The sequence below is a fragment of the Bactrocera neohumeralis genome, chromosome 4 (assembly GCF_024586455.1).
Source record: "Bactrocera neohumeralis isolate Rockhampton chromosome 4, APGP_CSIRO_Bneo_wtdbg2-racon-allhic-juicebox.fasta_v2, whole genome shotgun sequence".
Lineage (NCBI taxonomy): Eukaryota > Metazoa > Arthropoda > Insecta > Diptera > Tephritidae > Bactrocera > Bactrocera neohumeralis.
In genome coordinates, this window is record NC_065921.1 from 20,026,677 (window position 1) to 20,051,878 (window position 25,202).

The window sequence follows — 25,202 nt, forward strand, 5'->3', positions numbered from 1 at the left end:
TCACACTAATTATTGATGAGCTCCCAAAGATTGCTCGCGACATACTCACCACCACACGGCCAAGTACTAAGTATACACGCTGATAAGATCAGTTAACACAAAGTGTAACGAAAAGATAAAAATACACACAAACACACCCAAGTGCCTTGCACGCTTCCAACTGCTCGCTCACGCGCTCTCTTGGCGTTTACCTGCCGGAACGAACATGTTGCAACGAATCTGTTGCATTGCAGCTTAACTCCAGTCAAGTAGCCGCTAGCTGGAGTCAAAGTGTAGCGCATGAGATACAAGATACTTTGGCACGATCGAACGCGTGTCTCGCTCGATTGCTTGCTGCTCGGCCCTCTTGCTGGATTGCTTAGTGGGCTGTTTGGCTGACTTTGTTTGGGGGCATTCGCGGGAGCAAAATGCTCAAATTGAATTCAGTTTTCTTTAGAGCGTCGCACAAATGAGTCAGATCGGCGGTTAAATGGTAATTTCTCAAGAAGTGGCGCTTGTAAGGCAGGCGGAAATTAAGTGAAGTAAAGAAATTTAAATTTTAATACTAAAATATGCATAAGTGAGCGCATTTAACGGGAAAGTAATTGCAATGAAAGTAATTTTTTTGCTGCTCGAATGATTTGCATTGGCAGCATGTGACTGCAAAGTGTGCGAAACTCGCTAAAACGGTTTATTTGGCGAAGGTGAAATGGAAAAGTAGAGAAAAAATAAACAATAAAAATTTCGTTGAAAGCGAAATGTCAACCGAAGTTATTAATATAATTTATGCATGAAAGCAAAAACCACAAAAGCAACAAAAACAACAAAAAAGCACCGAAGTTGATAAAGAAGCGTGCAAAGTTGAGCGCTGCTGCCAATCTCCATTTAATTTCGAACTACAAGCAAGCTTTGCTGCAATTGTTTAAATTTCTACGTCAAAAACACAAACAAATTCCATTTGCTGCCATTTCGCTTTGTAACATTGCTTCGTAGTTTCGCAGTTTCGACGAAATCAAAACAACGCGGCGAACTTTATTGCTCGAATTGATTGACCATTTCCTCCGCATAATTTTTTTCAAATATTTATTGTTGTTGTATGCGCAAGTTTTGCAAACAAATTAGCCGCTTGATCGACAGTTGGGCGCTGGTGCTTACAGCGAGATTCTCCGCGTGTGCTTGTGTATGTGTATGTCAATAAGCGACTCAAGCGTTAACAAAAACAAAGGCTGACGGCCATTAGTCAGCGCGCGCTTCTAAGAAGCACAACAACAGCAACAATATAGAACAATAATAAGCAAACGTGAACGCGACAGACTGTTAGAGCGCACTTGAGCGCGTCAGTGAGGCGGTAGTTAAGTGCGCGGGGGTGAAGCAAGGCCGCGGCGATAAATTCCGATAAAGGTGTGCGGCTTATTGGATTGTTGTTGCGCTGAAATATAGGAAAATATTTTTTTTATTAACAGCTGAAAAGAAAAGTGCAGCTAAGAATTTTTAAAAGTGCTTAAATAAGTATTACTGCGCAAAAACAACAACATTTTATGTACATAGATATATGTCTCTACAAGCTTGTTCAACTTTGCTCGCGTAAGACGCTGCTGCACAAAAGCAATTCGTTATAAAAAAATATTATCAAAACTGCCAGAGCGAACTTTCCGCGTCCGTGCATGTCGGCGATAAGATAAAACACCGTTAGCACGTACTTAAAAGCGAGTAAATCGAGCGTGTAAATTAAGCGCTTGTCAACGAAAGTCAATTACATGCAATTTCGCAATTTCTTTGTGTTAGTTGGTGCTCAGAAAAATAAAAAAAAATTCAAAAAAGTTCATAAAAATTTTAAAAATAAATCCAAAACCAACACACTAAAATACAACAAAATTGTGCAAAAAGTGTAAATAAAAATACAAAAAATTATAAACAGCAAAAAAAAATACATTTTATGACCCAAAAGTCCCCAACAGCCACGAAACTAGCAGCCAGCGAGCACTTATTTGCTATCTTATCACCACGACTTCGAGCAAAAGCAAACTGTCGATAAGGCATTGAGTTATGAGCCAATTGGTAGAGTGAACAACGGTACGAACGAAGTAAAGCGCCTGCAAGTTGTTCGCCAAGTCGTCGTAAAATACCAATAATTCCGCAATCACTCCCAGTTGCCCTTGAAGTGCTGCAGCCGTCCAGCAGTAGTCGTGTGAACTAATTAAAATGGCGCAGAGGCAGCGCTGCAGTTCGTCTTACGCAACGACATTTGCGAAAAATTGCGAAAATATTTCATAAATAATTTTTTTAATACTTTTTTGTGATTGCGTATACGCCCTAGTGCACCGACTTATTTGTGAATTGCTAAGGGAAGAGCAAGTGCTTGAAAAAAGTACGTGTTGCTAGCGCGTTTTAAGGTTCTAAAGCAGACTTGTGAACGCACAAATATACTGGCATACAAACTTAGAGACACACAAACATACAAACATACAAACATCTATCTATCGCTTACCAATTGTGGGAATTATTGCAAAAGCTTACATTCCATGCTACACACTGCTTGCCCAAGCAACGAACAAATCTAGACACACGAGCAGAAAAGTGGATGGCACATTGTTTGCCCATAAACGTGCTATCAGCTGCATACTTACTTCAGCGCGCATGCGTATGTGTGTGTATATATGAAAGTGCACTCGCGCACGCAATAACTTCGAACGGTTATAAATGTCAGTGCGATTGTGTGTGACTGTGCGAAAAGAATAAGCAATAAAGTTTTATACAAACGCAGCACAGCTAGCGTGCAAGAGCAGAGGTAGGCAAGAAGAGGGGGGGAAAGAAAATAATTGAAAATCACTGCAAATGGGCTTAAAGTGTTGCGGCGCAAATTCTTCTTAGAAAATGTTGAGCTATCATTGTGGCTAAATAAGGCTTTGAACAACAGCAACAACAACAAAAAATAAAAGAAAAACAACAGCAACAGCTATACAGTTAGAGTCTAATAACAAAAACAATAAAATAACAACAACAAAAACAATAACAACAACAACAAAAAATAATAACAATAACAAAAACAACAATAATAAAATACACTGCGACACAATAATAAAAACAACAAAACTAATAAGTACAACAAAAACAACAACAAGAATAAAAACAACAACAACTACAAAAACTATCAACAAGAGCAGCAACAACGTTAACAACAACAAAAATATTAACAACAACAAAAACATTAACAACAACAACATCACTACACTACAACAAAAACAACACCAATCACAACAGTGCATCGCCTTAAATCGCAGCAAGAAAAGAAGAAAATAAATGCAAGCGTTTTAAAAATAACAACAGCAACGCGTAAGCGCAACAGTAAAGCATCGTTAGACGCGCAAACAAAAAATAAAAATAATAAAAACAAACAACATTGCAGGCAACGCCGCAACAAAGTAGCTGCTACTGTCAATGTATTCCATAAAATATTTCCACACTATCTAACAAATCACAAATCAGTGTATACAAAAACAAAAACAAATATATATAATTGCGCCGCACAGTGTTTCGTGTACAACAACAGCAATAACAACATAATATTCTCAACGCGACAACATTTTAAGCGGGCAGCGACAAACAAGCAGTTTGAGTCACAACACCAAAATGGATATAGAATCAGACGACTCGGAACGCTGGGAGGACTTTTTTGGTAAGCGCTCACTTACATACATATGTACATATAAGTACTGTGCATAGAAATATATAGGAATAGATAAAGATGCACTCATCATGCGCTATGTAGACAAGATGCATTCGCCAGCGCATAGCTTTGCTTCCTACTTGCGTTTCTGCAATTTCGTTGTTGTTTTTTTGTTTAACTTTTCTTTGCCATTTTTGCCAAAGGCGTTTGACGCATTTACCATAAATGATAGCGCTCACGCTGCTGTTTTCCAGCAAATGCGGCAAGTGTTGGTAGCGAGAGGTGGAAGCATTCTGCAATATATCCATGTGGACAGATGTACATACTTACTATATGTACATATACATAGCTATATAGATATAAATGTATATGGCTGCTGATGTTTAGAAATAATTACAGTTGGTGAGGTGTGGCTCCCTAGAGAACTCTGGAAAATGCAGCAAAAGCATTCATCAAATAGGATATGCTCAAATGTGAAGTAGAATGTTTAAAGTTTTAAAAAAATTTGGGAAAAGTTTGTAACTTATTACTTGTTTATCTCAAAAAATATTATTACTAAAAAAAACACGGAAAAAATTTTAAATAAAATTTTTTCGAATTTTAAAAACTTTAAAAAATATTAGCACAAAAGTTTAATACCCTCAAAATAAAAGTTATTACTAAATTTGTGAAGGAAGAAATTTTATATAAAATTTTTTTGTCGAATCGTACCAAAACAAAAAAACAAAAGTTATAATACCCTTTACAAAATAAAAGTTTCCATACAAGAACTTGATTTTGGTGGCCAGTTTGTAGGGAAGTTTTATGCTATAGCACTCTGAACTGAAATATTTATATCTGCGGAGATTATGACGACCATATGAAATTTTCATAAAATTTCCCTACATACATATCCCTACATAATTTTTAATAATTTATCGACGATATATCTCATGATATGTGAAAAAAGTTATATTGTATAATGAAAATTTCTATAAAAAAAATGCCAAAAATTTCAGATTATCCTAGGTATGGAATTTTCAGAGATGTTTTATAACATACCATCTATGAAAATTCTATAAAGCGTTACTTAAAAAGCCGAATATCTCGAGAAGTACAAATGATAGCGATTTTGACCTTGAACCTTTTTTGTAGCAAATAAAATTTCCTACAAGTTTGTCATGTACACTTTTGCTATAGCTCTCGTCATTTACGAGATATATACCAAAAAAATGCGAATTTCATGGAAAAATCAGGTTTAGAGCCCCGTATTACCTCGCCGGTGTGAGTTTCGACTTTGTCGCAATGGGCACTTTTGTAGAGTGTTCAATTCTGAGGAATATGTGTCTAAAGTCAAAGCGATGCCATAGAATGCCTCTGAGCTATAGAAATTTAAAGATAAAAATCACGATCGTTGTGTATTTTTAATGGAAAATTTTTACGTTTTTTTACGGTATTTCCAAGGAAATTTATTGATGGGATTGAAAAAAAATAATAGTTAAAAAAACACCCTAATATACATATTGTATTATATTATGTAGTAAAGTAAATATGAATGGAAAATGATATTCTATGATATCTTCTCATCTCTGTATTTTGAACAATAGAGTTTGGGACTGTTTTTTGAAATTTTGACTCATAAAGTAACTTTTCTGAAATATATGTGCAGCTAACTTATAATGATTTCAAAATTAAACGCGCTTCAAAGAAGTCCAAACACTTTAAAAACTCCATTGTATCGAACAGCAATTTATTGCTTGCCACATAAAATATTGCACGGCACTGCAAATCACCGACACCATCACGCTGTGTCATGCTGCGTCTGCTCAGACCTGAGTCACATGCAACGTTCTGGCGCATGGCGCATGCGCAACGCGCTACACGGCACCGAGAAGCAGGAATGCTGCGCTTAGCAAACGGCAAATTTATGCCGAAATCCGCTTTTGGCTCGCTTAATAAGGTTCTTTACATTTTTGCAGCGATGCTTTTGTTTTTGAAGATACGCTTTACTTACTTTCCTCGCTTTTGTTGTTTTTGTTGCTGTTGTTTGTTCCTTTTTTGTGTGTGTTCTTATTATAGCATTGCGGAGACGAAGCTCTGTGCACACACATGCAGGCTAACAGACACGCGGATGGGCCTCCCTGCGCCGGGAGGCCGGTTGTTGCCAATAAATTGTTGTTTTTGTTGTTGTTGCTTGCTTGTTTTCTTAAGGTTATTGTCATCAGCGATTGTTGCGCCATTGCTGGTTGTTTGCATTATTACAGCCAGGTATTGTTGTTGTTGTTACTGTATTGTTTGTGCGCGTGAGTATTCTGCTTTGATTTTAGTTTCGCATGCTTTTGCGGTCATTTCCCTTTACGGCACATATACATACATGCATGTGTGTATGTGTTTATGCTGTCGCCATGCCATGTGCGCGACCCGCCTCACCCTCTCGCCTCCTCGGCCTATCACGCCGCGCTACGCTACACGCCACGCTAAGCCTCCCTGGCATTTCCATTTCAGCCTGACTTCGCCGGGTTTGAAGCTGTGTTGCAACTAACTGTTAATTCGTTGTATGCTTTGCGGCTTTTAAGCCTTTTTTCCATTTAATTCATTTCTTAATGGATTTAGCCAAAGGCTTGTCTGCTTGCTTGCACAGCATACACATGCATACATAACATATATGTGTTTGTATATGCTAACGAATATTGACAGCGCTTGGAAGCGCAATGAAGCTGAACCTTTTATCTTGTTTTTTGTTTTTTTTTCGTATTGATCATTCTTGCTTTAATTCAACGGATTCTTCCTGTAATGAGATTTACAGCGATTAATTTGCTCAAAAGCATGGGTTTCTTATATGCTCGGCCGATTGAGTCATTTTGGCCCCGAGTAAATGTCGATCACTTCATTGGCAAATAAAAGGCCTGCCGATCATTTGCATTGGCATTAATGTTATTGATTACGAAACAATAAGTTTCGGTACACACTTACACTTACATATACATATATGTACATGCAGATATACATACATACATGTTTTTTAGCCGTTTGGAATTAAAGCTTTTATTTGATTAATTATTTTACTTGGATTATATTTCCTTTGGTTTGATTTTCCATACGCAACAACTTCGCAAATGTGTATATCATATTAGTATACTTGTATATGTCAATATGTGTATACATACATATGTACATCCATGTATAGTATTGTATGCAAGAAAATAAATATCATTGAACTCATGAGTTCCAAAACACAGCATAGCTTGAATCATTGGCCTTTGCGGGTAGTGGTTTTTAGAAAAATATTTAAAAATAATTTTCTTCTTACACATACATTGAAATGTATGTACAACTACATATACATATTTATTGTTGTCAGAATTTGCTCTGATTTTCGCTTCCTTTCAAGTGCTTGCAAGCGGCTTTGGTCAGAACTGACGTATATTAATGCGTTTACGTGCCTCAATGCTGCTGCGAGTGCTCATTCCAAAAGAATTCACTAAAAATAGGCATTTTCCTCTTCGGCGGATAATTGTGTTTTTAGTTTTTATTAGATTCTTGTTTTTATATATATTTTTTTTATTTTATTGTTATTATTCGATATTTTATTTAATTATTTTTTTTAGATATTTTTTATTTTTTAAGCTTTAGTTTTTTATAGTTTTAAGTTTTTTTCTGTGTGTCAGAATTTGTTTAACAAAATTGATCGATTTTTGTAAATTTTATTTTTCATTAACAAAAATATAGTTATAAATTTCATTATTCTTTTTGTTTATTTCATAAAATCATATTTGTCAGTGTCAAAACTTTTATTAAAAACAAAAAAAATTTAATCTTTACAAAAATTAATCATTACATTACATATAGCGTTAATCTTTTTTTTAAGAAAAAAGATATTTTGTAATTTATTTTTAATTTACTTTTATTATTTGTTTATTCACTGTATAATAAATTTTGCCAGTGTACCAATTATTTTTTAATTAAAAAAAATATACAAACTATACTTCGTTGTAGTTTTTGGTTTAATTTTAATAATTTTAGTATTTTTTAGTAAAAAAATGTTTGTTTTAATAAAACAAAACGTTTTCAATTACTTTTTTACGCTTTCTTATTTTCATTTTTTTATTATTATTTCTTAGTAAAAAGTGTTATTTTTGCTAAATTTTTATATAATTTATTAAATTTTTTATTTATTACAATATAATTTTGGTCAGTGTACCAAAATTTTAAAATCTTTTGTTTCTGTAAATTTCGTTGTTGTCTTATAAAAAATTAAAAAAAATTTTTTTTTTAATTTTTTATATATTGCAATATAATTTTTGTCAGTGCACCAACATTTCATTAAAAAAAACTCTTTTGTTTTTATATAATTTATTCTAATTTTATTATTTTTTTGGTTAAATTATAATAGCATTAATATTTAAGTGTACATTTTTTTTATTAAACATTTTTTTAATTAACTTTGTAAAAAAATTTAAAATCGAAAAATGCAAAAAGCATAACTTGTAAACACAGTTTAATTTTTTATTATATTTTCATTTTTATTATAGGTGCTTGATTTTTTATTATTTTATTCTTTATTATTTTGTTTTATTTTCTGTTTAAATATTTTTTTAAGTGTTAAAATCATTGTTTTTGGTGAACAAAAAAATATTTTCATTATTTTTAATTTTTTTATATTTTTTGTGTAAATTTTTATTATTTTTTTTGTTATTTTAATATTTATTATTTTTTGTTTAATTTTATTTTTTCAATATTTTCATTATTTTTAACTTTTTTATATTTTTTGTGTAAATTTTTATTATTTTTTTTGTTATTTTAATATTTATTATTTTTTGTTTTGACTTTATTTTTTTGTTTTAATTTTATTTTTTGTTTCTTTTTTTAATTTATTTTTTTTTTATTAGACATTATTTTTACGTTTTGTTTGTGTTTGTAGATTTTATATCAAATCAATTAAAAAATTTAAACAGTTCGGTAAATGTACCACAAAAAAGAAACAATTTTGTTTTCCTGCAATTAAAGGATCATTGAACCTGAAAAAGGAAACCTTCAACTTCGCATTATTGTTGTTTATCTGAAATACTTATTTCATATCAAACAAATGAAAAATAAATGGCATTTATGAAATTTCATAAACTATTTACAAAAGATATCGAATTTCATATTTTTGTAAACAAAATATCTAGAAATTGTAAGTCTTATTAAAAAAGCAAACAAATTGACCCTTGGACTTGAAAGCGGACATTGACAAGCGCTGATAAGGCAAAGGAAAGTGGAAACGAAGAAAATTGTGATACTGGGCAATATTTACTAAGCTATATAGATATATACACTTACATACATAAGTACCTAAAAAAAATATTCATACGTACATACATGTTAACATATAGAAGTGTATACACAGCGCTTTCAATTTTAAAATCATAGATTCTTTTCCGGTTTTTTTTCCTTTAGTAAAGTAAAGAAATGCTCAACATTTCACTTGCTATAGAGCAGAAATGGAGCGTGAAATTGATATCAAGCTGTATGTATGTATGTATGTAGTGCACTGTGAGTAATTGTAATTTTCTATGTGTGTGTAGGTGTGCTGGCATTATCAATGGCCGTTAAATGGACACAAATGAAGCGAGCGATAAAACAAGCTGGAGCAAATGAGAAAAAATAAAGAACATAGTGGTAGAATAAAGACTAGAGAGAACAGTTGATAAAAAAAAGCCAACAATATACATAAATAATCAAAGGCAGTAAGTCAAGCACTTGTGGCAGCTAGATGGAAGTTGCCACAAAAGTCCAAATATTGGAAGTAGAAAAAGTGTTTGAGCTGCCAATACAATATTGTTTAATATACATATGTGTGTATATAGACGCAGACATTTGTACATAATATATAAGTATACAAAGTCAAGTGTGTGTAGATGTGACATAAATCGACAGTGATCCGATCATAATGTCGCAGCAACTGTCAGCAGCATTTGAAAATGTTCTTTCGACAGGGCACATACATATGTGTTTGTGTGTTAGCATATGAACTCGAGCGTGTCTGTGAGTGCCACACTGCAGTCAAAAAATCAATTAAGTAAGTCAAATAACAAATGTCAATGCATTTAATGAATATAGCTTTAGTTTTTTATGCTCGTGGTGACTTGATTTAACACCAAAAAAGATATACATACATACATACATATGTATCATGAATAGTCACAAATATGCATATACAGGGTTTTCCGATAAGAGTGATAATATTTTTTTTCTAAAGAAACACACTAAGTGTTAAGAAATTTTTTTTGTTTAAATTGAGGTACAATAGATTAGTTTTGAATATAACATCACTTAATGGCCTCCACGACTTCTTTTGCTGGAACGAATTAGATGAACCCAATTTTCGCGTACTTTTTAAACTACTACTAAATCAAATTTTTTTGGAATTTCTAAGCTATACAAATTTTATGAATTATGTTTATTTTTGTAAATTTGAAATTTTTGAAAAATTTTAATTTTGAGATTTTTTAAAACCATTTTTCCTAAACTATAAAAATTTTACGAATTTTGAAATTTTTGTAATTCTGTAATTTTGAAAAAAAATTTAATTATTTTAAATTTTGGCATTATTTAAAATTGTTTTTTTAAAACTATTAAAATTTTACGAATTTTAATTTTTTTGTAATTTTGAAATTTTTTCAGACTATTTTTTCTAAACTAGCAAAATTTTACGAATTTTGAAATTTTTGTAATATTTTATTATTTAAAATTTTTAAATATAAAAAATGTTTAAAGCTGTTTTTTCTAAACTATTATATTTTTACGAATTCGTGAGTGTATTCTTAAATACATATACATATACCTATACATTAAGAAAAAAATAAAAAAAATCGATTTTGAATGTTCTAATTGTATATATCCCCTTAGCAAATTTTTTTATATAGTTGTATATCCTCAATTTCTTATGAAAAATTCAAAATCCAATTCCATTTGAGTTTTTTAATTTTATCTTGTATTTGACAACTTAAAACAATTATTGCGGAAATAATCTGAATTATCACAATATTATTTTAAATACACTCTACATTTTGGTCTTTCTTTTGGTGGTTTTCACTTCGTTCTACTTACAAGAACATATTTACTTAAATATCATAGCCAAACGAATAATGCACGAGCGATATTTAGTGAATGTGATTATATATGGGTGTATGTGTGTAGCTCGTGCGCGTCTTGTTTGACACCACATCATATTTCCGCTGTCAACAAGCCGTTGTTAGAGCTTCACCATACTGTGTGTGTCCACTTGTATTTGCTTGTTCGACTGTTTACTCATCGGTCCAAGGGTCAACGTTTTTTCTAAAAAAAAAAAAAAAAACTCAACAAACAAATAGAAAACGCTCGTTCATAGCGCTCAATAACGCTGCAAATGCTTTTTACGTTTATTTGTTTTTTATATATATTTATTCTATGCACGCGTATATATATTTTCATATGCATATATTCATATGTGTTCTACTTGCCTCCGCCAATGACCTCAACTTGTGTCACAATGCTGATTGTTCAACTTGCACACGCACACACACACTCTCATACAAGTATAATTGTTTGCTTGGCTGCCGCCCGCGGCTTGTGGCAAGTTGCATGCATGCATACATTCTACCTCAAGTGTCTGCAGCATCTGTTTTCCCCACTTGATGTTAATCTTTTAATAGTACAACATTCTATTGAGCCACCACAGCGTCCACTTCACCTTCTTTCTTTAGAAAATCTTTCGCCTTTCTTCATTCAATTCAAAAGTGAATTTCTTTTACCTTCTTCGCTTTTTTCTCCTTTTTTTCTAAATGAAATTTACATAAATGCCACACATTTAATGAATGGCTGGCACGTGTGTATGCGTGTAAGTGGCGCAACGAATTGCAATTTAGTTAAGTTAGTCACTTACTTAAAGCGGACAAAACGCTGGCAACGCTGCTGATAAGCGCTGGCGACAGTTTTATTTCTTGTATTTAGTACTATTTGCTCTTATCTAAAAGATACAAATTGTCTGGAGAGCTGTAAACATGTCTAGGTATTGGTATATACATATGTGTGTATGTGTGAATGTGCGTATTTATGTATCCATGTATGCTGATTTATATGCTTAAGTGCGTGTGTATGTGTTTACTTTGCTATAAATTCATTGCTGTTGGGTGACTAACATGACGCACATGATTGTTGTTGTTAGTAATATGGCTCTCCATTCATTTGTGTTCTTGTTGTTGCTTTTATGCACTCAACTCTGCACTTTTAATTGAATTAAATTTTATGAGTAGTCTTTATGAAAGTTTTCTTTGTGTATAATTCCTTCGATTGCACAACTCTTGCTGACCGCTTCTGTTCCGTGTGAGAGCAGATACAATGAGTGAGTATTGTTGTATTGAAATTTTGAGTTCAATACTTATAAATTATAGATATATACATATGTATATAAAGTAATACTCATAAAAAACCGCACTGTTTGAAACCTTGTTTTACGTATTCTAATCTCCTAGTCTAGATTATTTCCTGCAATTTTTTGGAAATTAACACTTTTACTATCCATTTTCTTACCATTTTTTTTATTCATATCCCAACAGTGTCCAAAATAACTAAGAAAAAAATAACAAAGCCAACTTTTGGTAAAATTATGAAGGCCACTCCCTAGTCATCGCGATTTCTACCCTCGCAGTCATTTAAAAAATAAAACAAAATCGGTTTATTGATTAATACAAAAGTTATTATCGTGTGAACTTACAAAATTATTATTATTATTTTTTTTATAAAATGGCGGCTACTCAAAATTATCCTTCGATTTTTTCACTAAGTTTTTGATTTTTTTCGGAAATTAGAAATTTTTAGATTCAATAATATTAATTCCAACTTTCAATGTAAATTGAAAAGAACTTGAGTTATCGAGAAGAGCACATCGAAAAATATGGTTTGGTGCAACACGCTTTTATGGTTTTAAGTTTAGACTAAAAGAAGTTTAATTTTCGAAAAATTTGTTTAGGGAATTTGAATTTCTAAACATTAAAAATTTTACGAATTTTGTTTTTTTTTAATTTTGAAATTTTTTAAAGTTTGTAGGTATTTAAATTTTAAAATTATTTTAGATTTTAAAATATTTGATTTTTTTTAATTTTGCAAGTTAGAAATGTTTACATTTATTCGTTGTTATTGACTTATACCATACACGTGCAATGTAATTTAAATTGTTAAATTTTTTTCAAAGTTTTAGATTTTTTCAAATTTTTAAATTACTTTAATTATTTTTGATTTTTAAATTTTTTCTAATTGTTAAGCTTATACTTTTATTGTTCTTTTTTTGAAATTTAAAAAAAAATTATAATTGAAATTAAATTTAAACCATTTCAAATTTTTAAATTGTTAATTTTTTTACAACTTTTTAAATTTTTAATTTTTTTCAAATTTTTAATTATTTTAGATTTTGAAATTTTTTAAAATTTTTAATTATTTTAGATTTTGAATTTTTTTAAAATTTTTAACTAATTTCAAATTTAAAAAAAATCAAATTAAAATTAGTTTAGATGTTGAAATTGTTTGTAGCTGTTAATGTTTTTTTTTTTTTTAATTTTAAATATGAAATTTTTCCATTATTTTTTATATATTACTTTTTTTATTGTTTCTAATTGTTCATTTTTATATTTTCATTGTTATTTTTGAAATTTTTAAAAGTTTTTCAAATTAAAATTAAATTAAAACTATTTTAGATTTTTAAATAAATTTTTTTAAAATATTGAAAACTTAAAATTAATTTTTAATTTTTTGTAATTTTTTGAAATTTGTTTTATTTGTTAATTTTTTGCATTTTATATTTGAATTTCTTTTAAATTTTGGACTAATTTCAAAGTTAAAAAATTTTTCAAGTTAAAAATAAATTAAAATTATTTAGATTTTGAAATTGTTTCTAATTGTTAATGTTTTTTATTTTCGTTTTTTTTTTTTGAAATTGTGAAAAATTTAATATATTTCAAAATTTATAATATATTTAAATTTTCCAGATCTTTAAATATTTTCAAATTTTAAAATTGTAGCATATTTTATTTTATTTTTTGAAATTTTGAATTTTTTTTTTCATATGTTTAGATAATAATTCTCCATTAAAATGTTGAAGTTATATACGATACTACTCGCATTCTTAATCCGTAAACATTTTGAATTTTCGACCTGATAAAAATCCAAAATTCCTTAGAAAACATCCTTCTACAACAATATCAAATTTCAGACTCACACATATTCGAAGAAAAATTTTGAAAAGTACTAAAATGAGATAGTCCGTGCTTCAAATTTTAATTAAGAGGACGTCACTAAAATGGCACTAAATACATTTTCCGAATTCCTATGTGGCGAAAACCATATTTAGATCAACTAATCAATTGTAAAACATAATGAAATCGTTTTATGAAGTTTATGAGCTTTACTTCGCCCTGTTAAATAGCCGATTCTTTATTTTATCCTTGCGGTTTGACAAAATATTTTCGCTAATCTTAGAAGGAAATGTTATAACCTAGAAGTGATGCACTGTGGAAGATCTATATAGTTGAGTCCGCAATAACATGCTTTTGGCTTTGGCAATGAGACATTGTGGGTTCAATTAGAATTATCTCTCGAACTGAGGAGCTGGAAAGCTAGGACGCGGATCTTACATGGTGTCTGTTCTTTGATAACAGGCTTTTCAAAATTTATGATTAAGCATTATGGATAGACATATGCTTTTGATTTCTACCAAAAAACTGTGGCTGTGGATGAAGGAGAAGAACTTTAGCAACTTTTTTAGCATGCTATCTTGCATGGAACAAGAAATTATCGGATTCTAGATGTAATATCCACTACTTTATTCTAATATTTATTAATATTGTCTTTGTGATTATGATTCTGCTTTTGTGTTTCAATTCTACAACTCTCGCTGACTTCTAATTGTATATGAAGCTCCAAACTTTCTACGCTTGTTCTAAGTTATCCATCAATATTATTTCTAAAATCACTTAAACAAAGTGTGGTCTTATGTGATAAATTCATTTTTCAATCCTCTAACCTCAACCTAATGCTACTGGCCATATTTCATCCAGCCTGACTTTGCTTTATTCTTTTTTAATAGGCTCAGTCCAAATCAAAACAAATTCTCAAACTATCATTAAATTAACAACAACAATGAAATAACTGATTTATTGCTGATCAGATTAGCATGAATACTATATTAAAAGACAGGAGAACAAGAGAATAAAAATGAAAATAAATGCAAAGTCGCCAACACCTTTGGGCCGCACAACAATTACTCAAACCAAACAGACGAGTGAAAGAAGAAACTTAGTGAAGAAAGAAAAACATGTCAACTCATCGTAAATCACAGGCGAACAAAAGAAGTGCGAGATAAAACAACTAATGAAAAATCATAAACAATAAATTTTATTGGTCACTTTTATTTTTTTGTTTTTTTTTTTCAAATTGAGAAATCGGAAATGAAATGAAAGTTCTGATAAGTCTGTGGAGAAAAAGCTGAAGTTCAAAAAGAAAAAAATTGAAAAATCAGAAAATATAAATAAAAATCTTAAAATACGGCGCGTCAAGCTATGGTGAGTACACATGTTTGTATGTTTAACGGATTGCAACATGCTGCAGCAACATGCATGCAAACATACACGCCAGCCCCCAACGCTACAGCCAAAGCTGTGAGCGCACAAAAAACTTTCACTAGAAATTGAAACCTTAGCTGCGCTCGCGCGGACGGACGGACAAGCAGTCACATGGACGTTCAGATGAGCGGCCGCGGATGAACGGCTGGACCGACGTCAGCACGCAATTGCTGCGCTGATAAAAGCACAACAACAACAAAGACGGCGGCATGTAACAAGAAAATCGTAAACGCTGCGCGCGGCGAGCGCGAGCAAGCAAGTCAACAAGCTGCAACGGAATGCGGTCGCGGTGTTTACAAGGCGGATGCGCGCAGCGGCGGCGAGCAGTTGACAACGGGCACGCCGCACACAGTCGCCGCATGCTTGGGTGAGCGGCGTTGAGGAACATCAGTGGAAACAACAGAGTCAGCCAGTTGAGGAGCCTGACACCGTTAGCTACCGTGAGTCATGCATGTGTACACGCAGATTACAACAACTTTACATGTAAAGTCGTGTTTCTTCTTCTTTATTTTTTTTTTCGTGTTTTAATACCGTTGTGGCATTTTGCTTTCAGAAAATTAATAATAATAATAATGAAAAGGAAAACGGCATTACCGTGAACGAAACTAAAAGTTACATGTAATATTAGCTTTGTAATTTGTTGTAAGCAGCAACGTGTGTATGCGTGCATGCGCAAGCGCAAAGTCACCAATTAACCGGATGTGACGTGTTGCCTGCTCTGAAGAAAGTGAAAATTCTTCGAGAAAAATTTTTGTTAAAATTGGTATTTTCCAAATATGCAATAATAATATATTCGAGATATTGCAAGTATGCAAGAAGTCATTTTTAGCAATAGAAATGTATTTGACTTTCCCAAGCTTTATTAATTCAATGTGGGTCCACCATGCGATTGCAGCAATCAAAATTTTTTTAAATAACCACAAATTCTTGTAAATATGTGTAATGACAGAAAAGTACCCGAAATTGTAAATAAAACGCAAAATGTTCGGTTATTCTCCAATATTTATTTTGTCGCCTTCAAAGTAATTTTCACTAGATGTAATACACTTATGCTAACGATTTTTCCAGTCCTCGAAATACTTTTCATAAGCACTTTTTGGGATGGCCTTCAGCAAATTTTGTTTTATCTCTTTGATCGACTGAAAACGGGTTTCACGAGGCGGCAATTTCAGTTTGGGGAACAAGTAAAAATCACGCGGAGCCAAATCTGATGAACAAGGTGGTTGATCGATGGTATTCTTTGCGTTTTGGCTTTAAATTCGGTCAGAATCGTGGCGCGATGCGATGGCACATTATCATCGTGTAAAATCCATATATTGTTCTTTCACAATTCCGGCAATTTTCGACGGATGTTCTCACGCAAGCGCCTCAATATGGCCAAATGGAGCTCCTTGTTGACAAACCACGAATATCGAAATATACTATAAGCATCACCATGATTTTTGAACGGTTTTTTTCGTGGTGTTTTCGGTTTTATTGTATTACCCCCTGTGTAGCTAGAATTTACCGCGTCCTTACAGCCTGGAAAGTGCACACTGACTAGGTCTTTCAATGAGTCCTGGGAGTTGTCCGTCCACTCTACGCTACTTTTGCGAATTGGACCGGGCGTGGTGGGACTTTTGGATAATAGTTTCTTAAGTCTTTTCAAATCCACTACAAAAGTTTTTCCAGGATTCTCGCTTTGTCCGGCGCATCAATTTCTTGTAGTCCCTTAGAAGATCTTTATATTCGTTTAAAGAGTCCCCGCTTTCTGCTTAGCTCTACACGCAAGGTCTAAGTCTCTTACCTAATAGTATCTGCCTGCAGAGAACCCTGTTTATATTCCTGGGATTTCTCCTAACCTCGTTTCTGATCTTTGCTTCTGATCTAATGGAGGAGTAGATGTATCCATAGTCAGAGAACGGTGGTTTGCTTAGCATTCTCCAGGCTTCTACCAATACATCTCTCTACTTGTCTATAGGGTTATGTCTAGAACGTTTCTAGAAGTGGGTCCTATGTAGGTAGGTTCCTCACCGCTATTAGCTACCTTGTTACTTTGCAAAATATAATTGAGTAGGTTGGCCGTTGGCGCTCGCAATCATGTGGCATATAGCAGGATGCAAGGTGTAGATACTTATCCTTGGCACCCTTCACTTCAACAACCGTAAAATCATCTGTGGAACGACGGAAATCATAATAGGAAAATAGACTTTGCTTCACCATCGCTGATTTTACCTTGTTCATTACGGTCGGTGTCATGTAGTTTTGTGACTTCAGCCCAGCAACCACATACGTCAACCGATGCAATCCATGGTTCTGGAACTAAAGCCCATCGTAGCCGCCGTTCTCTAAATTGAGAAGAAGCTCGGCAAAGGCGATCTTGCTCTTGTGCAGGTTCACTTGGAGTACCCTCAGCTCTTGGTTTTGGACCATCGTCCTGCTGACTGGGTTCCCTCTCCACCTCCACCGTCTGTAGGACAAGTGAAGCAGCCATGATCCTTTCTATGGCGTGCTTATTTTCTACTTCACCTATCTCCGGCGTGTTTTTATTGCCGTCCGCGGGGTGACGCTTCTTGAGGCGAAGGAACACGCTTCTCATGTTATCTTCCCGAACCTCGCAGAATATTCTCTGTCGCCTTAATGATCTGGGTTTCGCCACGCTTATCACTCTCCAGTCTTAGTTGGCACGTCCGGATTCTATCTTTTTAGCAGTAGCAGAGCATGTTTCGGGTCCACCACGCTAGGTATCTTTGCTTGGGCACCGATGGAATACTGCTGCGGTCTACCATCGCCAGCTTCACTCCTTCCTACAGGTATGAAAGCGTTCTGACCGTTTCCCTTACCAATGTTAGCGGCGGGACGTCATTGCAGTTCAAGATTTTTACTCCACTAAGCCATCTTGCTCCATCAAATGACGGCATGAATGCGCTCCGTTCGCGTCCATTCTCGAGGACTATGCGATTAGCATACTCTCGATCCGAGGCATTACACCAATTTCGAGTGGCGAAGTGTGCCCGGCCATTCTGCACCTCCTCTCTAGCCCAAGCCAGCCGTTTCACGTCGTCTTTCTTCAGGTAGGACTTGCCTTCGAGCCGGTTGCATATTCCGACTACTCTCCTCAGGCCTCTTCCGGGGTCCGCTCTTGTTGCTAAAGTTGAAACCCTCGGTCGCCTGCACAGGAGAGCAAAGAAGTTCTTCTTCCCTTTACGTGTTTATGCTTATAACTCTCTCTTGGTCCGTGTCTTCATATATGTGGCAGCCGTGCGTTGTAAAGCTAGTTTGGCAGTAGTACTACAACCACCGCAACCTGCTCCCGTTGCAGTGGAGGTACGATGGTCGTTGATGAAGACCGTGTTGGGATCCGACAAACACCGACAATGTGTCTCAAAATCGACTCAGTCCTATTACTTTTCAGACAAACCCTGTATTACCCATTCACCTACTTCTGAGGATACATTTAATGCAGTTAAACCTGCAATGTAATGACACGGACAGGAGCTAGCTTGAGATCATGACATTGTAAGCAACGACAACCACTGCCCGGCCAAGACCCCCGCGGAGCATACAATTAAGAGGAATTTTTGCTCTTATATAGGAAACTTTTGTATTTGACAAAATATATTTACGAAATTAGGCATATAGTATTGTCCAAGCCAATCTCCGAAAAGTGTGTCAGGTCGGATCAGTAAATCAAATAGCTGCCATAGAAACTGGCAGATGAAAATTGAGATGAGGATTTTGTATACCTTTTTTGCTATAAGAAATGAAGCGGTGGAGGGTATTATAGTCAAAGTTTAAGTTTTTGTTTCAGTTATTTCCAATGTCTATATTTGGAAAATCCTGGACTAATAATAATCCATTTTACATACACCTACATATTTGCTTATCTCTCCCTCATGCGCTAATTAGTTGACTAAGACTGGATACTATAAAAATCCACAACTTCTAAGAGAGATTTTCGCATTCGCTTCACACTTGCCGTGACTGTAGCGAAAACTCCTCCAACCCATTTGCTAATAATATATTTTTTTATGAGCGCCTTGCTGTCAGCTGTCAGGCGGCGTCGCTTATATGCGCATAAATGCATATCACTGTTTATACTGTTTGCCTTTACAGCATTCAAATGTCAAAATTTACCATACACTAAACAATTTGTGCCTATTTTAAGTACACTTTTGCTACGCAACTTAAGATGCTATTAAAGCGGAAATAATGACGTCTGCGAATGCAATGAGTTATAAAAAGAACACACACACACACACAAACACAGGGAGTTAGGCTTAGATGGCACATGAATGAGTATAGCAGGAGGACAAGCGTAGAAACGCCCATGCAAAGGCGCTTTGATGAGCACTTCAAAGTGCAAATTAATGCAGATCCAAGTGCAAACACACACGCATACACACACGAGTAGACATGTGAGTGTGCATTTCGTCTGCTGAGCAGTATTATTCTAGCAGCACTTTTTTGCGTCGCTGAAAAGCACTCGATTCTATTTCTACTTCATGAAGTGCCACACTACGCGCCGGCGGAAGGCATAAATCGCGCCAAAAAATAAGAAAAAAAAATGGACAAAAAAGTGCTGGATTTGGTGTGTGGGTACAACGCGCAAGCTCTACCGAGACTCGAGAAAAATTACCACCGTCACTGCGCGTAGCATGCATTTATGAAATTTCGCTGCGCTCATTCATACTTCCCGAAGTACTTAGCTGGCGCACTTTATCTCGAAATTTATTTAGTTCAATCTTGTTTTTTGTTGGATTTCTGCTTCGGTGTGGCTCTACAAATCTGCAACTAAAACTGAAATTCATTCATTCATGCATTCATTCATGCGCGCCGCACACAGCCATTGCCGATATAGTTTTTGTTTTTTTTTCGAACTTATTCTGCGCGCAGACAGGCGGTAAGCGCGCGCTTTTGGCACTGCATCGAAAGTCAACAGCACGACCTTCTGCAGCCACCCACACGCGTGTGCGCACTCGCCTAACGCAACGCCAGTTGAGTTTGTCTCGGCCTTTGTGTCGTTGCCAGCGCAGGCGCATTGTCACTGCGCGCCGCTTGCATTTTCACGGAGCGCACGCACAGCCCAGCCAAATACAGATTAGTTGCATAAAATGCTGCTGCATGTGTTTGTGTGCTTGTCTGGTGCGCATGCGTGCATAGATAGAATGCTATTTCCTCGACTCCTCGACTTTGAGTGGCAAGTTGCTGCGGCAAGCAATCAACATGCAACATTTAACAGCCTACACTCGCCACTAGGTAAGTAGGTTGCAGCATGAATGACGAAAAGTGCAAAACACATAAGCAGATGTATATACATATATATATACTAACAATGTACGCTAGATGATAATACATAAATGTTGGATGTATGCCATATTAAGCGCACGCATTCACGTAGCCCCATAGAGGGCGCGCGAGGTGGCGTTTGCTTTTTTGCACTGGAACAACCTAAGTCAGTCAGCTTTCCCAAAGAAATATATATGAAATATATATACATAGATATATATATAAATATATACATATGTTGCAACAAAAAAACATTTGGTAATCAACCACTCATTCCACACCGATTGCATAGTCACACAGCCGATATGCAATTAGACAAATTAACTACATTTATTACGGGAATGCTGGCGGCGCGCGCATTAAGTTTCCATTTGCCATTGCGCTTCGTCGTGTTTCGGTGATTTTCATTACAAATTACTTAGGTTACAGTAACTTCGAGCATGGTAAATGGTTATCGGTTACATATGGGCACCTTTAATTGATTGCACTATTTATGCATGCCTACGCTTTATGAGCGGCGTAATTAGCGGACCGCAGCTTAATTTCATATATTTCTATGTAGCAAGTGAAATAATATAACTTTGACCGAGAGGTCCAACTTTCGAGTATTTTTTGCAGCGCTTGGGGCCGTATGTCAGCAATAACTCACTGAATATGCTCTTCCAAGGCGTCAGTCGTCTTTTGACATAATCTCACAAAAATTAGCCACCGGTGTTAAATCACACAATCTTGTCATTAGAATCATTTTTTTGAGTTCTATAGTGTTCCCCATTAAATGTAACATTATGTTCGGCTTCATTTTTGAATAAAAATGGACCAATGGTTCCCTCTAATCAAAAACAATGACTTGTGAAAAATCATCACTCCAAATATGACAATTTTCTTTATTAAAGTAACCATTCAACCAAAAGTAGGCGGAACATGACTTTCTTGTAGAAATCAGGATCGTTGGCCATCTCGTTTTGAACCTATTAACCAAGCGTTCGTTGCGCTTAATGGTCATTCGGCTTCAATTCTTGCAGGAGTTGAATTTTGTAAGCCCGAAAACCAAGAACCTTTCGCAAAATCTTTCATAAGGTGTATAGGCATAGCTCAAATTTTTGTGCGCGATGGCGGATGGACTCATTCAGAACGTTTTCCATACTCTGCTTCACAGCGGTAATAGCGGCTTCGGTGCGCTCTGTACTTCGTGTGCGAGGATGCAAATTGTCGCCATGAGAAAACCTGATGCAAAACCGATCTACTTCTTCTTTACTGGCGCAGACACCGCTTACGCGCTTATAGCCGAATATACAACAGCGCGCCACTCGTTCTTCCTTTTCACTTCCAGATTCCAAGTGTAGCCTGGTCCTTCTCCACCTGGTTTTTCCAACGGACTGGAGATCTTCCTCTTCCTCTGCTTTCACCGGCGGGTACTGCATCGAATACTATCAGATCGGCAGTGTTTTCGTCCATTCAGACGACATGAGATCATATCAATATCATGATTATTTTCCCCAGCAGTAGATTGAAGAAGTCGCACGATAGAGAGTCGCCTTGTCTGAAACCTCGTTTGGAATCGAACGGTTCAGAGAGGTTCTTCTCGATCCTGATGGAGCTTTTGGTATTGCTCAACGTCAGTTTACACAGCCGCACAGCCGTATTAGTTTTGCGGGGATATCAAATTCAGAAATAGTGGCATAAAGCCAGCTTCTTTTCGTGCTGTCAAAAGCAGCAGTGTCGATGGGTCTTTTCATGAGTCTTTTCCAAGATTTGGCGCATGGTGAATTTCGGATCAGTTGTTGATTACCCAGGTTTAAAGCCACACTGATAAGGTTTGTTGACGGGCTTTTTGTTGTTGGGCTTTAATCTTCCATACTATACGCTCGATAGAACCTTGTATGCGATGTTGGGGAGGTTTATCCCACGGTAATTGGCGCAAATTGTGGGGTCTCCCTTTTTGTGAATTGGACAGAGCACACTTAAATTCCAATCTTCGGGCATGCTTTCGTCCGATCATATTCTACAAAGAAGCTGACTTAAGCTCCTTATCAGTTTTTCGCCGACGTGTTTCAATAGCTCGGCCGCAGACCATCGGCCCCCCGCTTTGTTGTTCTTCAGCTATGTTCCCCACACAATTTTAGTATGCTCTGGGCGTCAGTAACTATTATTGCTAGACTACATAAAATCAACATATTATTATAAAATTCAAACCTTAAACCGAAATCGGTCGTTTGCCTAATAACTGTGCTCGAAATATTATTTGGTTCCTTCGCGGTTTAGACGATGAACCTTCGGGTACGTTCGTAAGCGATTTGAGAAGGGGTTGGTTTGTAATTCTATCAAAAATTTGATAATTTGTGATTAAAAAAATATCAAGGTCTAGATCTGGTGTTTATAAAACGTTATTTTAACCTATATTTAACATATTTCTATTTAAGATATACTCATTCAGCCGCTTAACAGGCTATAGAAGGTAAACTTTAAGGTATATCTAACCTTAGACCAATTTTTTGTTTTTCTTTTACTAAGTTTACACAAATATATAATAATTACACAAATAGCCGTGTTTAAAAACAAACTCACCTTAGTAGGAGCAAATTTATGAGCCATAAAACTTAATATTGCCAATATATTTACATAAATTTGTAATTATTGTCCGACATTAGCGCTCGATATTGAATGTAATTGCTTATTCTCTACTCATATAAATTAATATATATTTACATATAGTTTCTTAGTTTTTTTTTTCAATAAAATTGAATCTTGAAACTATCATATATCATGTTAGGAAATCGGAGAACACCTGTTAACCGACAGGCGCTGGCAAAACAATGGAAATACCGCCAAGCAATGCTGCCGGCCCCTTCGTCGACACTTCGCCATACAACTGAGTCTTGCTTTTGAATGCCAATCCAATTCGCTTTCGATTGAGAATAGAATAGAATAGAATCGTAGCGATGGCCTAGCCCATCAATAAAACAATCATTCGTTAAATAACAGTCGGCGGTCGCGCACAAAGCTGGCGCTCAGACAATAATAATGAGCTTTTTTCTTACGATTGCTAGACGCGCCTTAACTGCAGAGATTTTCACAACTTAAAAGCGGCAGAAAGCCACAGAAATCATAACAATAAATTCTGATTTGTACAAGTATTAAGTATTGTGTTTAACAATTTGAAATTTACAATCGGCGCTTTGGCGAGGGATTGTGCCACAATTTGTGTTGCGAGCAGAACGCTTTGCATACACTTTATGTAGATTTGCATTCTCTTCATATAAATTTATTTCATAATAATGAAGCGCAATTTCTCAAGTTTGTTATTTTGATTTTTATTCAAATTGCCGCCGCCCACATTTAGCGGCATTGTGTTCAGTCGCTGGGTATTTGCTGCATCAATAAAAGGCACGCGTCTCCTTATTTGTGAGGTGTTTCTAAAAAAAACAGTTATTACAATAAAATACATATGATTAGTGTGTGCTTTATTTGTGAAATAATAATAAATATTCAAATTATGTATAGACACATATTTTTTATATCAACTTTCAGCCTTGAAGCAGCAGAATCTGTGGCGCCATTTAGGGACAGTTGGCGCCACAAATATGGTTAGAACGGCTTTTTGTTAAATGTTGCTGGCGTATTAAGTTTGCATAAGCGCAAATTGACAATAATTTTGTAAATCATTTGATATATTATAAAAAAAGCTTTCTAGTGAAAAAGCAATAGAATTAAAATCGATTATATCCTAAGTTATCTCCGATTTTTAAATATCGAAATGTTAAAATAAAACCCAAAACTAGACAGGTGGTAAATCGAGTAAATAAGAAAGAATTGCATGATATAAACTATATAGTAAAAGAGAGAGGGAGGTGGAGCTGGAGAGACTTAGACTGCTCAACAAACTCAAAGCATTCGATGGTTAACTCATTTTAAGAGCACATCCTGTTTTTTTATATGGCAAAAGAACTGTTGAATACTACTGACCAACTTCTCGTTATAAAGCTGTTATAGTTCACTTGATCATTTTCTCACTGTACTTATTCAAGATTTGCTTTTAAAATGTCGGTGGTAAATACGTATCCGTTCAGGTTAGTCTGGTAGGCCAATGGACCAGTTTTAATGTTCAGTTACTAGGTCCATGAGTAGTAGTCATCCTTTACGATGCCTGCTTGACGAGATTTTTAATAGACTGTGGCATCACTATCGATATCTCCTCCAGTGTAGCATACCGTGGGGACCCCAGATGCTTACAGCGTGGTCTTGCCAATGCGGGACAAGTGCAAGGTGCTCTATTGTTTTCCTGGTGCCTTGCTCTTGCTCTAGAAAGTGCTGCAGTCTTTTCGATCTGTCAGCACCAATCTGCAGGCGTGGGTCATCATCATTGGATTTTGATTTTCTTTACCATTATTCTGTCCAGATCGTCTTATAGACAATGCATGGGTTTTTCAATATTGATCAAGTTTTCGGGTGTTAACCGTACACGTTTTTTGGCTAACTATTTCAGTGCCCTCGATGCCTTTGTGGCCTTATTAAGATGGCAATGTCGTCCGCATATGCCACTATCTTAGGGCTTTGTAGTCTAAGTTTTTTAGCAGTTTATTCATCACTAATGTCTATAGAAGCGGAGATAGCACTTCACCTTACGGAGTACCTCTACAGGCTTTCTTGGTCTTTCCAGCGTTATTTCATTCTGC

General features: G+C 35.0%; 1 protein-coding gene across 2 annotated transcripts in view; it reads left to right on the plus strand.

Annotated features, from left to right (window-relative positions):
* The first annotated feature begins 452 nt into the window (after window positions 1-452).
* LOC126757611 (uncharacterized) overlaps window positions 453-25,202 on the plus strand; it is a 245,923-nt gene continuing 221,173 nt past the window's right edge. Inside the window, exons 1-2 of one of the 2 annotated variants that reach the window (XM_050471638.1) lie at window positions 453-1,279; window positions 1,332-3,655. In XM_050471638.1, coding sequence (XP_050327595.1) covers window positions 3,610-3,655 — 46 coding nt within the window. In that variant the 5' untranslated portion in view covers window positions 453-1,279; window positions 1,332-3,609. Of the gene's footprint in view, window positions 3,656-25,202 lie in introns of both variants that reach the window. The other variant, XM_050471637.1, reaches the window with a different exon arrangement.